Source organism: Lingula anatina, chromosome 1, assembly GCF_051362555.1.
Source record: "Lingula anatina isolate TDL-2025a chromosome 1, LinAna3.0, whole genome shotgun sequence".
NCBI classification, from domain to species: domain Eukaryota; kingdom Metazoa; phylum Brachiopoda; class Lingulata; order Lingulida; family Lingulidae; genus Lingula; species Lingula anatina.
This window is the reverse complement of record NC_141767.1, coordinates 24,213,239-24,228,683: the sequence shown is the minus strand read 5'-3', so window position 1 is coordinate 24,228,683 and position 15,445 is coordinate 24,213,239. Positions and strand designations below refer to the sequence as shown.

The 15,445-nt window shown below is 34.6% G+C and overlaps 1 protein-coding gene across 12 annotated transcripts in view; it reads left to right on the top strand.

The window, feature by feature from the left end:
• The window catches only part of LOC106178432 (protein phosphatase 1 regulatory subunit 12A), a 33,548-nt gene that overhangs the window by 1,570 nt on the left and 16,533 nt on the right, over nucleotides 1–15,445 (top strand). For 3 of the 12 annotated variants that reach the window (XM_013561596.2, XM_013561591.2, XM_013561590.2), the window contains exons 2-16: nucleotides 2,108–2,238; nucleotides 5,325–5,443; nucleotides 5,617–5,779; nucleotides 6,079–6,223; nucleotides 6,419–6,493; nucleotides 6,690–6,754; nucleotides 6,949–7,136; nucleotides 7,501–7,544; nucleotides 8,969–9,250; nucleotides 11,316–11,396; nucleotides 12,589–12,786; nucleotides 13,247–13,323; nucleotides 13,753–13,770; nucleotides 14,667–14,927; nucleotides 15,306–15,396. In XM_013561596.2, coding sequence (XP_013417050.2) covers nucleotides 2,108–2,238; nucleotides 5,325–5,443; nucleotides 5,617–5,779; nucleotides 6,079–6,223; nucleotides 6,419–6,493; nucleotides 6,690–6,754; nucleotides 6,949–7,136; nucleotides 7,501–7,544; nucleotides 8,969–9,250; nucleotides 11,316–11,396; nucleotides 12,589–12,786; nucleotides 13,247–13,323; nucleotides 13,753–13,770; nucleotides 14,667–14,927; nucleotides 15,306–15,396 — 1,938 coding nt within the window. The remainder of the gene's footprint in view (nucleotides 1–2,107; nucleotides 2,239–5,324; nucleotides 5,444–5,616; nucleotides 5,780–6,078; nucleotides 6,224–6,418; nucleotides 6,494–6,689; nucleotides 6,755–6,948; nucleotides 7,137–7,500; nucleotides 7,545–8,968; nucleotides 9,251–11,315; nucleotides 11,397–12,588; nucleotides 12,787–13,246; nucleotides 13,324–13,752; nucleotides 13,771–14,666; nucleotides 14,928–15,305; nucleotides 15,397–15,445) is intronic. The other 9 variants (XM_013561594.2, XM_013561595.2, XM_013561593.2 and 6 more) reach the window with 9 other exon arrangements.

The window sequence follows — 15,445 nt, the reverse complement described above, 5'->3', positions numbered from 1 at the left end:
CCTTGAAAGCCATATAAGTGACTCCTGGTACACCAATTTATGTTTGGATGTGGAAAATATAGTTTAGGTCATTAAAATATATTGCACTGGTAACTAGAAAATTGGGTTGGTAAGGTTTCTGGTAAGCTAGGGAATCTTTACTTAGTATTCTTTTGCTAAACTATGGTCTGCCTTTTATGTAGGCTGGTGTTGATAGAAACCATGTTCTATTTCTGTCTGATCGAAGAGTAAGCAATGCATCTTTTTTATTTAGGGGGAAGTGGAGGGGTATTTCTGTTATCAGTTGTCAGAATTTCCAAGGGAATGTTTTAGGACCTTTCGCTACTCTGCCGTCCTATGTTAAATATGCTCCTAACATCTATAGACAAAGTTCTAGATTGTTATCAGAAAAAGTGCATATATAATTTATATAATTTAACTGTTTAATGCATGTTGTAATATGATGTCTTATTGCACAGTAAATGAGTTGGAGAGCAGAAACAACTGAATGTGAGTGGTTTACGTACCTCAATGGAAATTTTATATTTGAGGAATGACATCATTCATTTCTTCTGGAAGTATAACTGTTTATTATGTAACAATTACCAAACTTAAGCACTAATATTAATAACATTGGATGTAAGCAGTTCTTCACACCTAATATGCACAAAAATTTTATCATATACTTGATTTGAAGCTTGTTTCCGTAATTGTCAGGATAAAAATCGTGAATCCCATGAATCATATTTTGTTTTTGGATATATTGGGACATTTCTTGTGGAATGTCAGTGGGCAGTCTAGGCTTTGTAGCTGTTACATCATAGAGCATGTACCTTGTCGGTTTATCCATTAAGTGCATTTAGTGTTTAGTTACAACCAGCATGGGCAGACACAGGTATTTTCTCTTAAGTGTATCTGTGAAATCTTAAGGCAAACAACTGGACAAGGGTTACTTCAAGATATGTACTTTTCATTCACTTTTGATATCATTTCAAGTCGGATGTGAAATCTTGGTGAAAAAAACCGTCACAGATGTTATAAGAGGAGAAATGCCATATTTTGATTTTGGGTTTAAATTCCAATAAAAAATACACAAACTTATGGTACATAAAATGTTGCACTTGGTCAGAAAGATATGATGAAGAAGGTATTGACCTTTTACTTTGTTGGGAAGGAATGAAGAAATGTTTTGTGTAAAGGTACTGAACATCTTTTTGTGTGGTTTGTCTGATAAGTGGGCGTAAAGAATACAGGAAGTAATAATGCTTTATCGAGGACTGAAAGTGTGTTTTTTCTGAAGAAAATGGTCAAAATGATTTCCAGTATAGGGCTTACATGATAGAAAGTAAATGAACATGTGTGTGTGTGTGTGTGTGTTTTGGTAAACTTTGCTGAAGCAAACCTCAAACTTTGCTTTAAATGGTAGTCAAGAAGATGGATTATTTTTATTTTGAAAATTGTTCAACTTATGTCTCTTTTACAAATTTAACCATGGGTCTCATTCTGCAAACATATACTTCAACTATACAGTGCATGACTTCTGAACTCCTGTATGTAAAATTGAATAGGAGATCAGAGTTACATGACTTTGTTATTGTATCCCCACTATGGCATCTTGAAACCTGAGCTCCCTGACACCATTAGGGCATGGGGGGAATATCCACTTCAGTGACAGTACATGGAAATGTATCCTTTTCAACTAAGTTGTGGTCAAGAATATAATACACAGTTAGTCATGAGATTCATTTGAAGGCTTTGAGCAGACATTATGTCAGAAAGATTTGGACTGGGTGACATCAAAGATGTGCTGTTAAACCTGTATGATCTTCTCATTACACCAGTAACATACATTTCTTCTTGAATAATATTGTCATAATTTTTTATACAAGTATATAAGCTAATGGAATTGAAAAGCACTTTGTTTTGAGCAATATGATTTCTGATAAATTACACATTTTCAGATCTGATAAAGTTGAGCTGTTAGTGTATGTGGGTCAGATTGTTCAAAATAACCATTGCAAGTAATGCAACAGCTTGCCATCATAATCTGTATTTTCAACATGAAATTACCCTTCTACATGTAACAGTGATATAATCCATTTTAAAATTAATATTGTTTTGGTTTTAGGCATGCATAGATGACAATTATGACATGGTGGAGTTTCTGCTGGAATATGGTGCTGATGTGAATGTTTGTGATAATGAAGGGTGGACACCCCTTCATGCTACTGCTTCATGTGGTTTTGTAGAAATTGCAAGGTGAGTGTAATCTGTTGGGTTTATTTTTTTAGCTGTCACTATGAAGTGATACCTAGAGGAAGCTTTGATCCTCAAATCTAGTTACAAGACAAACTGCATGGATTTATTAAATTTAATGTGAAAACAAAAACAATTGGTGGCAACCTCCAACATACATTACTGGTTTTGAGCAAAGATTATTGGCATAAAACCTTCTTAGCTTGTGATATGTGTCATATTATATGATGAATGGGTAAACTATGGTATCATAAATCTGTTTATATCTGTAATTAGATTATCAAATTGTCCTGATGACAGCGACATGGTTGATGAGGTCAGAGTGGTGAGTCCACTGTTGAACATTGCATTGTTAGATGAAGATGGACACATTTACCTCCCACCTTTACCACTTATATTGCTTGAAGCAATTATTGGAGTAATTTGCTATTCAAATTTTATAATTTGGGAATTGTTGAAGTCAGACTGTAAAAAGCGTGGAGAGACAAAAGAGATGTACTTCTGTGTCTTGTGTAAAACAGTGACTTTTGTCATTACTTAAAAAACATGAAGCAACATGGATAATTTATGGTCTTTTGGCTTTTTTATGATTGATGTGCAGACTATTTAAGAAATAAGAATAGCTCTATTAGATAATGCATGTTATGCTGATGTTCAACCTCATTCTTGAGAGGCCAAGCAACATATTCTATGCTTGTGCTATTTCTCATCAGGAATTCCTGTAATTCATATTGAACTGGATATGTTGTAACCAGATATTACATCAATTCTGAAGAAAAACTGTCTGGGTTGTCTTAAAAAATACATTTGTGTTAAAGGCCCTATGGCAAACTAAAATTGAATAAAATGCTCCTTATTCTGTGGGAGACTTTCTTTTGAGGCAGATTTAATCATGTTATTCTTACCTAGTTTGTATGTATAGAGAAGGTCAATCAAGGAGAAATGCTGAAATGAATGTTATATTTTTGTAAGCGTGTTTTATAGTAGGAGTTGGGTGGCTGTAACAGACATTACTTTTTCCAATATTATGTGCGGTTGAAAATATTCTCAACTAGATCTATAAGAAACACATACCTAGTGGTACTGTTTGTGATTTACATTGTCCCTCTGGGTTTGTTTGGGTTGAATCTTTGCGTAATGCTTCATTGATAAGCAAGAAGAAGTTGTACTTGTGAGATGAAGCCAGAAAAGGCATACTGTGTGTAATGAATATCTCCGGGAGATGCATGGTTACACCTTTTTTGTTTGAAGTTATATAGATGACATAATTTTTGACACACCCCCTGGGACTGGCGAGGAACAATCGGTGCACACAATGTGTCTATTTAGAACATGAGTACAGAATCTCAGGCATAAAAGTTACCCTTGGGGTGGGGCAGAAGGTGACTATGTTTTCAAGAATGAATTACACAATTTTACAGTTCAACTGGTATTTGGTTCGAAGGCCTATCAAAAATATGCTCTGTATTTGATAGAAAATTTAATCAGATTTCCTTTTCGGGCCATTCCGTGGTATTTTTTTGCTGTTATGGAAGGACATTTGACACTTCAAATGAAAATATTTTCAAAAGTAAAAAAGTTATAAGGTCCATTTTTTGTATGTTTATTCTTCTATATGTAAGTTATAATTAGGCAAAAAATTAGGTTTAAAAAAATTAAAGTTACGAAAAAATTATAATAAATAGTTAGCATCTCGGAAGGAAGTGAAATGGACATGGAATTTTAACTTTCAACTTCAACACTTAAATTCTGCTCTGTCTGTGTAGATGTTTTTAAAATCAAATCAAAATATGAATATTTGATTATTTTACTTTCTCAGTGTATAAAATTTTTTTTGGAAAAAAAATAATAAATTTGAAAATTTTGCATATAAAAAAATCAAGTAGGTGTCATGGAAGGACACGTCTCGGAAGGACGTTTTGTCCATTGCTAAATAAAATGTAAAATAAGGCTAATAATAATATTTTATGAATACATACCAGCATAATTTTGATGAATAATATCAAATGTAAACATGTCTTTCCGTGGTAATATATTTCATCTTCAAACATGTTACTAATATTTTGACTATAATATAAGTTCTCATCTGCTCTGATCATCTTTAAATAATATTGGGACATTTTTTGAGAAATTCTTGCCAAATCTATTAATTATAAATATAATCAATTGTCTAAATTATAATAACTTCAATATTATTCATTCAAATGAAATGTTTCTCAGTTTAAAAATGCTTCTATATATAATAATTGTGAATTTTAAGTTCAAGATTATCTTGAAAGACATAAGGGTTTTGGGGCTCATTGGTCACATGACCTGTTATGGTCCAATCAAAATGCCTCATACGTGCTTCCACTGTGCTAGGTGTCATGTTTAATGCTTATATATTTGGATTTAATTTCTTACTTAAGTGGTTCTAAGCAAAAATAATTTCATATTTTGTTGGCCCCTTTCATGGTTGAGGAGAATATGAAGTTATAAGTTTTTAGCTTTTGTAGTTACTGAGAAAACTTAAAAAATAGGTACCAAAATCATCTCGGAAGGACAAATTGATATTGATTAATCCATTATTTCATAATTAAATATTTTTTTCATCTAATGCACCTGACTCAATGTAAGAAATAGGTTATATTTAATGTATTTAGCCTTTATTGTTTAAAATGATCTCTATTATGAAAAATATATCAAAAATAAAAATGTCCTTCCGTGACACTATTTTATAAGTTTTCCAGATAAAAGTGTCAATAAAATCATAATTAATCATCAAAACCTAAAATTTCTTTTGGATTCTGGTGTCTTATGATGTCTGGTTTCAGAAATTATAAGTTTTATAAGTAGGATTCCTTTTTGAAATTTTGAGGTCTGCGGACCAAATACCACGGAATGGCCCTTTCTCTACCCCAAAGGTTCTGAATTTTATTTAGTGCTGTGTGTTTTTCTGCATTGAATCAAATGAAATTGGTCTTGTTTATAGTGTAGATCCCTATGTACAATCCCCCTTTTAGCAAACATCACATTTTGCTTTATATAAGTAACTAACTTCGCTCACACCTGCCTCAATCAATTATAAACAAAACAAATGTTGTTTTCAGGTTGTTACTTGAAAATGGTGCTAATGTGGCAGCATGCAACAATGATGGAGACTTGCCATTTGATCTTGCTGAGGGAGATGACATGGAAAGGTTGCTGGAAGATGAAATGGATAAAAATGGTATGAAGATGTTTGCAATTTGCATGTGTACATTGGAATAAGATGAGAAATGTAAAAGAAAATCCTGTGAGAAAGTAAATGTAACAGACATGTCAGGTTACACAGAGAGCTCTCATTTTAGATTTTGTGTAAGATTTTATGTATCATAGTTTATGGTATGTGTTGTTTTGCAGGGATTGATGCTGAGGCTGCAAGACAAGAGGAAGAACAAATGATGCTGGCAGATGCCAACCAAATGTTGAACAACCCAAGGCTGGCCAAAGTCAAGGTGCATGCAAAAACAGGAGCTACTCCTCTCCACGTTGCTGCAGCAAAGGGCTACCTCAGAGTGATGAGGTAACAGCTTATTATATTTGGAAACATTCAGAAGCATAAGGTCTTATATGTGTGTTGGTTTTGTTTATGTAATTGCAGTTCAAGTCAGTTCTTTGTTAATATTGTTCTCCATATTATGCGGAAACATTTGTGTTATGACAAACATTCAGTTGATGAATGCTGGGAATGAGCTCTGAACATCTAGTTGCTGTAAAGGCACTTGAATGCAAAGATTTTAAATTTCCTTGCATTTGGTTCTATCTCAGAGATAATGTAACAGAACACCCTGAGAAGTACTTCTGATTTTTTTTTTATTTAAGCATTCTCCTTCAAGCTGGGATGGACATTGATGCCAAAGACCATGATGGCTGGACGCCCCTCCACGCTGCTGCCCACTGGGGACAGGAAGAATCTTGTAAGATTCTAGTAGAAAACATGTGTGATATGGAGGCAAGAAACAATTCAGTAGGTGGAATTTATCTTCTCTTAGAGCCATGTTGATTTACAATATTGTGTTATTGTCATAATTTCACAGTTTATTTCTAAAGAATATCTGTATTGAAAAAAATTTAATTGATAAGTTCGGTTCTTAATATAAAGGTCTTTTTGTCTAAAGATGATATTTTCAATTTAGTCATTTAAATCTCATTCTTAATTTAGGGCCAGACTGTCTTTGATGTAGCAGACACTGATCTTCTCAAACTGCTGGAGGAGCTTAAGAAAAAACAAGCAACAGTAAGTGGTCAGACTGGTAACTCAAGAGACAGTAGTTTTAGGATGATCAGCATTGTATATTTGAAAATTGCTATAATTTTCTTTTATATTAAGCTTCTTTTGGGGGGTAGGCGTGGGGCTATATTTAAACTTTGTGGAGATTAGATATTGCAGTTATGATTATTATGTATTCTGGCAAGTTTGAATTCCATTTTAGCTCAAAGTGGACAAGAAAACATTGGACAAAGAGATTATTACAACAAATAAACCAATGAAGAGGAGGTATGAGTCTTACATACTTAAGTGATGGGTCTGTTGTTATATTTGTGTCAAATATGAAATTATATTCAGATTAGATTTTCTAATAAATCGCCAAAAATGAGTAAATTGTAATTGAAGAAATCTGTCAAGTGAAATTAAGTTTTTTTTTTTTGCTGAAGTGAATATTTAAAATTTGTCATTTCTTTTATGTTTAGAACATCTGTCACCAGAATGAGTATAGATCAGAAGCAGCACATAATATCACAGAATGTAAATCAAGAACGCCTGCAGCTTGAGGCCTTACTCAACCAGCCCACAGACGATGGGAAGAAGAGTAGCTCTAGTAGTGAAGAAAGTAGTGAGGAGGAGGACGACGAAATTGAATCTTCTGACTCAGAAACAGGTAGCTACCTTATGGGTGTAGTTGTTTTTCTCCTTTTTTACTTGCAGTGCAGCCAGATAGGTCTAAGGTCGCGTAATAAGTCTACCTTTTCTCAGTCTAAATCTAAGATTTAGCTAACCGAGGCCATTTCCACTGCTGGTCCTATTAAGTCTGAAAGATTGTTATGTTGACAATAAATATCTGAACCATTTGAAGGGGTTGGTGGGATAAGATCAAAGCTCTTTGTCCCTGGGTTAAATATCATAGCATGTTTCAGTGTAAAAAAAGAGAGAGAGAATAACATAATTTGTGATCTGGAATGTTGTTTACAGTTGTGTTTGCATAAGTAAGGGAAGTGTCTTACTCATATTTTTACAATTTGCAGAAAAACAGAATGAGATCAATAAACAGGCCACAGCCAAAGCACAGGTAAGTGTTCTTCATAGTACTGGAGCAGGCAAATCACATAGATGCTACAAAAGCTGGAGATTGGTTGTGGCAGGGGTTGGTCATATTCTGCGCTGTGTAGTAATAACATTTTTCACACTGCATACCACTGTTGTAGAAAAATACATGGTGGTATGTTGATTGATTGAGACAAGTTGATAATGTCAGAAAGTGCAGGTGAGTTCAGAGTAATTTATTGGACAGTTTACTTTTGCTGAAATGCAAGGACCTTGGGTGATTGTATAACAAATACTAGTGTGACCTAACAGATACCAGGTAAGGGATAATTAAGCCACTTCACCAACAATTTGGGGTGCAGGGATCAGATATAATATTAACATAAGCTAACCAAAATGGATACTCTACCTCTTTCACATAAATGATATTCATAATTGGTCAGCTTATCATTTTAGTAAACTGCAGCATGTACTGGTGCATTAAGTCCATGGCAATGGACATGCTGTCAAAGGCATACAATTAGTTGGCAAGTGTTATGATGAGTTTCACAATTAGATGCTAGAAATGCTCTATGAAATATAATGCAGTCAAACATATCTGTAGTTTATGTTGCTGATGCTATGGTGTGCGGGAAATAAAGATAGTGGTACTTCAGCTAGTGGTTGAGGTGGCGGCAACATGAGCGGTAACTTTACTAATGTATATATACATATGCATATTTTGAACAGGGTGCAGAACCATTTCCTTTCACTTCATACTAAATTAGGTGAGGTGAAGGTGAACTGCCTGGTTAGTGAACCACACAATGGATACACATTTTCAAAGATTTTCCATGTTGTTTACACCTGATTACATCTGGTCTGGTTTTCTTTACTTCCTTGTAAAGCAATTTTGGTTTGTTACAGGATGGAAAACTCGAGTTTGTAGAAGCAAAATATTGTAATTATATTCAGATGTACCCCCTGCTCCCCAAATTACAATGCCTAATGCTTAATCTGCACCCTGTTTATACCAATTCCTAGAATATATCATTTATCTATTTTCAAGAACATTTACTTTGATTTGATTCAATTTGTATAGTTTTTTTAATCAACAGGTATGTTATTTTTTTGTACAATTCATTTAAAGTAGTCATTTAGTCCCTTCTATGCAAATGACGTCACTTATGCTTGTACAGTAATAATTCTTATTGTGTTATATTATCACATAGCTGTTGATTAAAAAAAAAAACTAGACTATATTTTAGTGAACCACACAATGGATGCACATCTTCATAGACTCTCCACTTTATTTACATCTGGTTATGGCATTGTGCAAAAATTGCTAAGGACTTAAGGGTTATTAGTAGACATTGCTTGTATCAGTATACTAAACTATGTCGCTGTAATCTTGTTGGCAGCCATTGCTTGTGTATGCTTATGTCTCTGCTCTCTTTGCTTCTCTGAAAGGATACTGTAACTACCACTACTGCTGCTGCTGAGACTCCAACAGAACCTGAACCTCAAATCTCTGAACCTGCACCCACTCCTAAAATAGAGGAGATTACAACAGAGTTTAAACTGCCTCTGCCACCTCAAATTGGAGATGGTCCCTCTGTGGACAGTGAGAAGAAAGAGAAAGAACCTGAACAGAATAAGAAAGGAGAAGATGGGGATAAGAATGAGGTGTTTGGTACTAGTGAAGAAAAGAAGCCATTAACTGATGAGGAAAAGAGGGAAGCGGAAGATAAGGTATGGGGGAACTTAGTGAATAAGGAACTACTTCTGGTGGAGTATTGCATTTGCTGTATTATTTGCCAGTATACTATGATTCCTTTTGATTTAAAAAGATCCGAAGGGGTGACTGCAGAATATCAAAACATGGCTAGCTTGGAGAATCAATTATATGTAGTATTCCTGAAGACTGAAATCCTTCTTAACCTTATCTAATATTCAGATTACTGACTGAATGTACCTAAAAATGATAAATATTTATCTTTGGTATTAAAAAATGATTGAATAAACTGTCATGAGAGAGAGAATAAATAGGAAAGCTTTTGTTCTCTAAGAAGTATGTACACTCAGAAGTGATATATTGACCCAGTCTGGATAGCCATGTTTTGTAAATTCACACCACACTTTGCACTGACAGACTAAGGTGTTGTGCCTCTGGTTCTTGGATATTTAGAGGCCAGGTAAGTTTGTTTTATAGGTTGCCCCATGGAAATGCTTTTCTCATTATCACAATCACAAAAAAAAAATTGATTTGCTTTCTAGTGAATCATAAGAAAATAATTTCCTGCCCATTGCTTCATATTGCCACATGTAGACTGTGTTTTGATAGTTAGGTGTGCTTTGCTTGTGAGTTGGTGTCATTTTGCTCAGCATACAGCCTGGAATTGCAGTTTAACCATCGTTTGAAAATAATGTAAAACAATTGAGTTTGAAAGAAATTGCCCCCATATGATATATTTCCAACATGTGTCAGATTTATTTGCACCATGTGGCAATTCAAAAATGGAATTTTTTTCCACTTCACATGATTTTAAAAACAAACTTGTGTGGAATTTAAGAAAATTTAGGTGGAAAGGAAAATGTCAGGCATCTATAGAAGAAAGGTAAGATACAGTGTGTACCCTTTCAAAGTTGAGCTGGTGAATCATGTGTTTGATGTGATATTTAAAGGTTAGCTGGAACATTATAAGCATTATTTTCAAGTCATGGAAGAACATTTATTTTGACTGTTCAACTCTGCAGTAGTAAGTTTTGAAAGGTCAGCATATCAGGTAGGCAGACGTAGACAGCATGGAGTCACGTGGTTTCTGCTGTCATTTGTTGTTGAGTGATTATCAGTGTCAGCTTTTTTGAATCTCTTTAATTGGTGTGTTGGGGTTGTCCAACCTGACACACCTTGACTGTATTCCTGGAAACATGACCTGTTGTTAAATTCAGTCTCGAAGTAAACATGTTAAACTGGGAAATACAACCAGTTCTTTGGAAAGAATCATTAATTTTACTGAAACATCAGCTGACAATTGCTCGCTCAAGTGGAATTGAGCAGAAGTTGGAAAGGTTCTGTGTCAGGAATAGGAAAAGAATGTTTGCAAAGTAAGTGAAATCAGTATGGCCAAGATGGTCTCTTCTGTGGAAAGCTTGTTTCTTGCTACAGGTATATTTCTCCATTGTTATCATTTTGCAAGTAACAGTAAATGAACTGAGTTGTAACTATGCCTTATTTAGATTTGTATTGCAGTTCATGCTTGTAGAAATTTACATGATGGCCAGACTTAAGTAATGATTTTATACATTATACTGAAAAAGGCTGCATGGTGTCATTTTATTTCAGAGGAATTTTTTTTGTTTCTTAGTTTAGGTGTCATAAGTCAAATGTTGTATATGAGTTATATTTTATTTAATACTAGAGTTACAGCTCAGTTGCCAGAAATACCTCAGTGGTGACTTCTCTGTATTGCTTTTGAAGATTCCATTCTGCTATAGTTCTCCCTATCTTCTTGCGTGAGGACCGGCTAACACATTTGATGTAGTATTATGAAAAATTTTCATTTTCTCTATTATTTTTGATGATCCATTGTAAAAAAGGAAAACTCAATATTTTACTTTCTCTCTTTTTCACTTTCAAAACATGATTGAAAGAAATTTGTAAGAAAAATAAAATTTTCAGAAAAAAATTATGAAAAAAGAATTAGTTATGAAATCAAATGTGGTGAGCCAATTTCCCTGAGTGTTAATCTGTTGTTTGCATACTTGCGATTGTGGTGTTTGGCTGACTGCTTTTGGTGTTGTTTTGCTTCTGAAGGCCTCAGTTCAGCCAGCAACCTTACACAGTAACCTTGAGCGCCAGTCCAGTGCTCCGGCCAGGATAGCAGGCCAACGACAGGTAAGAACTGAACGCGCTGTCTTGAGATACAGGTGACCTAATTCCTTGCACAAATTTAAGAACATTTATTGTGGAAAAAAGTTTATATGCCAGAATGAACATGGTTAGCCTTGTGTTGGTAACAGTCTTTGTGCATGCATCATCTTTGCCACAGTTATAAAAAATACCACCTTGTTTAGCAAAACACATGGTGCCAACATATTACATTCTGTTTCAGTACATTCTCATTTTATTCAAATCCAATACTTTTCCGTTTTTTTGTGTAAAAGGAAAGGTCAAGTTCAAGATGCTCAGGTTAAGCACATAGTTACTTATTTGGTGCAGACATAAGCCAGTAGATAGTATTGACTGAAATTGGTTATGTACTAGGATAGTCTCCTTATTATCTACTGGCTTCAGTACTGCTAGAGATAATGAATGCTAAAACACATGGGACTCATGGCTCATCACAAACAATACATGTGCTCAGAGTGACCATCTTTAATAATTGCACTGATGGCACTTTATATTCTTTCATTGCACACTGATTCTCACATAACTAACATGAGGAAACTTAAAAGAATATATATCACAGAAACCTTGTTTTATTTTCAGGTATCAAATCATAATATTTTTCAGTCTGTAAGAGCATGAAATAATTGTAGAAATAATTTCTTGCCTGGGTGTTAGCTCTGTACAGTAGTTGAAAGGCATACATTGAATCATTATCACTACAAAGAATATCCTTTTTTTTTGTGAAACTTAAAAAAGAAAAAAAAAATCTTAGACCACATATAATATAGTAGACAGAGGACATGAAACACTGTTTCACTTTTGTAAGTCATTCCTTTTGATGTTTTAGCATGATTTGAATAGAGCATCAATGCCTGTGCTCAAAAATAAAGCTTGAGAATTTGCATGTAACCTGCAGTGTGGGTATGAAGATCAGACCTTCGATATAAAGCATGATCTTTTTTTTTTTTTAACCCAAGTATCATATTTCCTGAAACAACTGTAATATCTGGCTGGTGAATTTGAATACTTTTGTTCTTGTTTTTAATTATTACCAAGTAGCAAAAACAATTTTGTGGCTGGAAATAAATGAGTTGTCATTGTATCATCTCATGTCAAACTTGCCAGATATTACAGAAACACCTTGGACTGTTCACTAACCCTTGAGTTTTGGCCTGACATGTTTGCATGTTTGCTTCAGGCTCCCACTTTCTCCCCAAGACCACTACAAAGGATGTCTGACTCCGATGCAGGACCTGCATCCTGGCGAGCTGGTCTCAGGAAAACAGGTAGTTCCAGCGCAGTCCCAGAGAGCAAGAAGGATGCAGAGACTGACACGCTGTCTAAAGTACAGAGGTCTGCATCTAGTCCATGGCTGGCCTCCGAGAAGAAAGAGGAAGTAAGTCAGCAGGACTCTGGTGTGTGCCTCCACTGTGGAGGAGAATGCTTTCTGGCAGAATTAAGAAAGCTTTTCATTTATTTTTCATTTCTGTACCATTGCAGATTTTTGTTATTGTTGATGTATTTGTTACCCAGTGTGTGTTTGTCTACTGAGTCGGCCTGCAGGAAAATATTGATATATTTTATTGCACCCACTTGTGTATGTACATAACAAAGAGGCGATTCCATTGTTGCAGAATACTGAAATTCTCTTTTCTGTTAACTCTATTGCCCTTAGATGATAAAACATTAGCCTTTGTCTCTCTTTTTTATGTTTCATTGTTCTGTTAACCTGTTTGTCTGTGTGTTTGTTCCTTATGACATAGCAGCAACTTGCTTTTCTAGAATAGTACAGGTGAGTGAGTGAAAATCTCTGCAGTGAAATACATAAATTGAAATATTGAACTTTTGTTTTACAGACTACAGGAAGAAGCAGGGGTACATATGCTGGCAGTGCTGCACAGGATAGTCTGGAGCAGAGGCAGAGAGGAGATAGGTATGTTCACCATGTTAGATTTAAGGCAGATTTTTTTCTGAAACATGCCGCTGCCATTACAGACATTAGTTTTTACTGTCATACTAGACCTTTGCACAGTTTTAACCACACTGTTTTTATACATTTGTCAAAAAAGTTTTTAATCACCTTCTCATACATTTTCCAAAATAGAATTGACTTCAATTGTTTAAAAATTTTCAAAAAGGGAATTGATTTCAGGAAAGTGCATAACAAAGTGAATGCAAAATGTGCATGTGTGCTGGTTCAGTTTTGATACAGTGCATTTTATATTTTGAATTGAAATGAGATAATTCTAAAAGTGACCTGTTCAGTGTGTTTTGTTGCAAATGTTAACAGCATGTTTATTTGGATTATTTTAATTGGGATTGTTTCATGAGATTTTATTTTTGTATGTTAAATTTTTATTAGACACAGATGGGCTTACGGGTATGTGCAGTTAAAGGATTGTTTTTGCTTTTTTCCTTTTGACCCACCCTATTCCTTTTGTCTCAATAAATTTTGTTCAATTTAACCTGCTTAAAAATAATTATTGCCATATCAAATTACATTATGTCTCCTTTCTATATTAAATTCAACTTTTTATTTGGAATGATGAAATTAATGAATTAATTTTTTTTTTTTTTGGGGGGGGGGCTATTTTTATATATGACAAATACCTTAACAGTAGGATTTGATTGAAAAGCTTTGTTTCTGATTCTAAATCTCCATCAATCATTGCTTTATAAAACATCAAATAGTTATAAAAAGTTGAAAAAAAAATGAATACCACCAGCAAGCGCAGATTTTGCAAAATCACAGTATTCCAAGTACGTCATTGGTTCACCCTACAAAATTAAACAGATGGAAACAATTTGATGATATCATTCACATAAGATAATTTTTTGCTTGATTATCATGATGTTTGTTACATAGCAGCTTTTTATCATAGTTTCTGTACAAGCATTAGTGTCAGTTTTGGATGGTTTGGGACATGGATAGATTAAAAGAGTAGCATATATATATATATATATATATATATATATATATATATATATATATATATATAAAGACATTGCTGTATCTTCTATAAATTTGCTTATTACAATATGGACACCTGACAAATTCTAATACATCAGATGAATCAGTCATGGTAACACTTACACTTGCTGGATTTTGATAGTTTTTGATTTGTAGGAGCAGGAAGGTTTAATATACCAAGTAGACTGCTAAAATGTTATTGAAACTATTACTCATTAAATGTCCCTGGTTGGTGCATGATGTCCCTCTAACCAATGCATGTTTCCGTTTCTTTTTTTCTGCATGTGCTTGCCACATGCTTGCAGGATAACCTACCCTTACCCCACCCGTAGCAACTATACTGCCAATTACCTGAACTCACTACAAAATTCCACGGGCGGATTAACACAGTCAGCATATGTGCCATATTCACGCAGGAGGCAGATGGAGAACGAGAGGAGAGAGCGGGAACGGGAGCAGCAGCAGCAGCAGCAAGAAAATGGCGATGCCACCTCTGTCAGTTATACCATCACTTTGCCTTCCCCTGCCACTGCTACCACTGGCACCACAACCACTCCAGTCAGGAGGTAAACATTGAGACAAAACACTAGTCATCACAGAGGATCTTTAGTAATTAATGGAGTTGAATGGAATTTGATGTGGTTGCATTAGTCTTGTGTGGTGTGAAGTATAGTATTATAAGTGGATTGGGGACGTACCTCGAGTTGAAGTATCATCTGTTTCTTCACCATCTCTATCACCTGTGCATTGTTCATCATCAGAGTTTTTTAGCGCTATGTGGAGATTGTGTTGATGATCACACACTAGTATGTAAGGTTGATTGATCAGTGCTACATAGAAACTGTTATATCCATATGTCTTTGAATGCATTTTTATATATATTAAAAAATCTTTCAAAGAAATAACTGCATGTGGAGAAAGTTAAGTGATGTTTCTTTTCTCAGGTCATACTTGCCTCCTGCTAGAGATGAAGAGAGCGAAACTCAGAGAAAGGCCAGGGCTAAGAGGTCAAGGGAGACAAGAAGGTCGACACAGGTAATGTATTCTGAGAAACTGGTATTAGTTCTTATTCGATAAATGAATG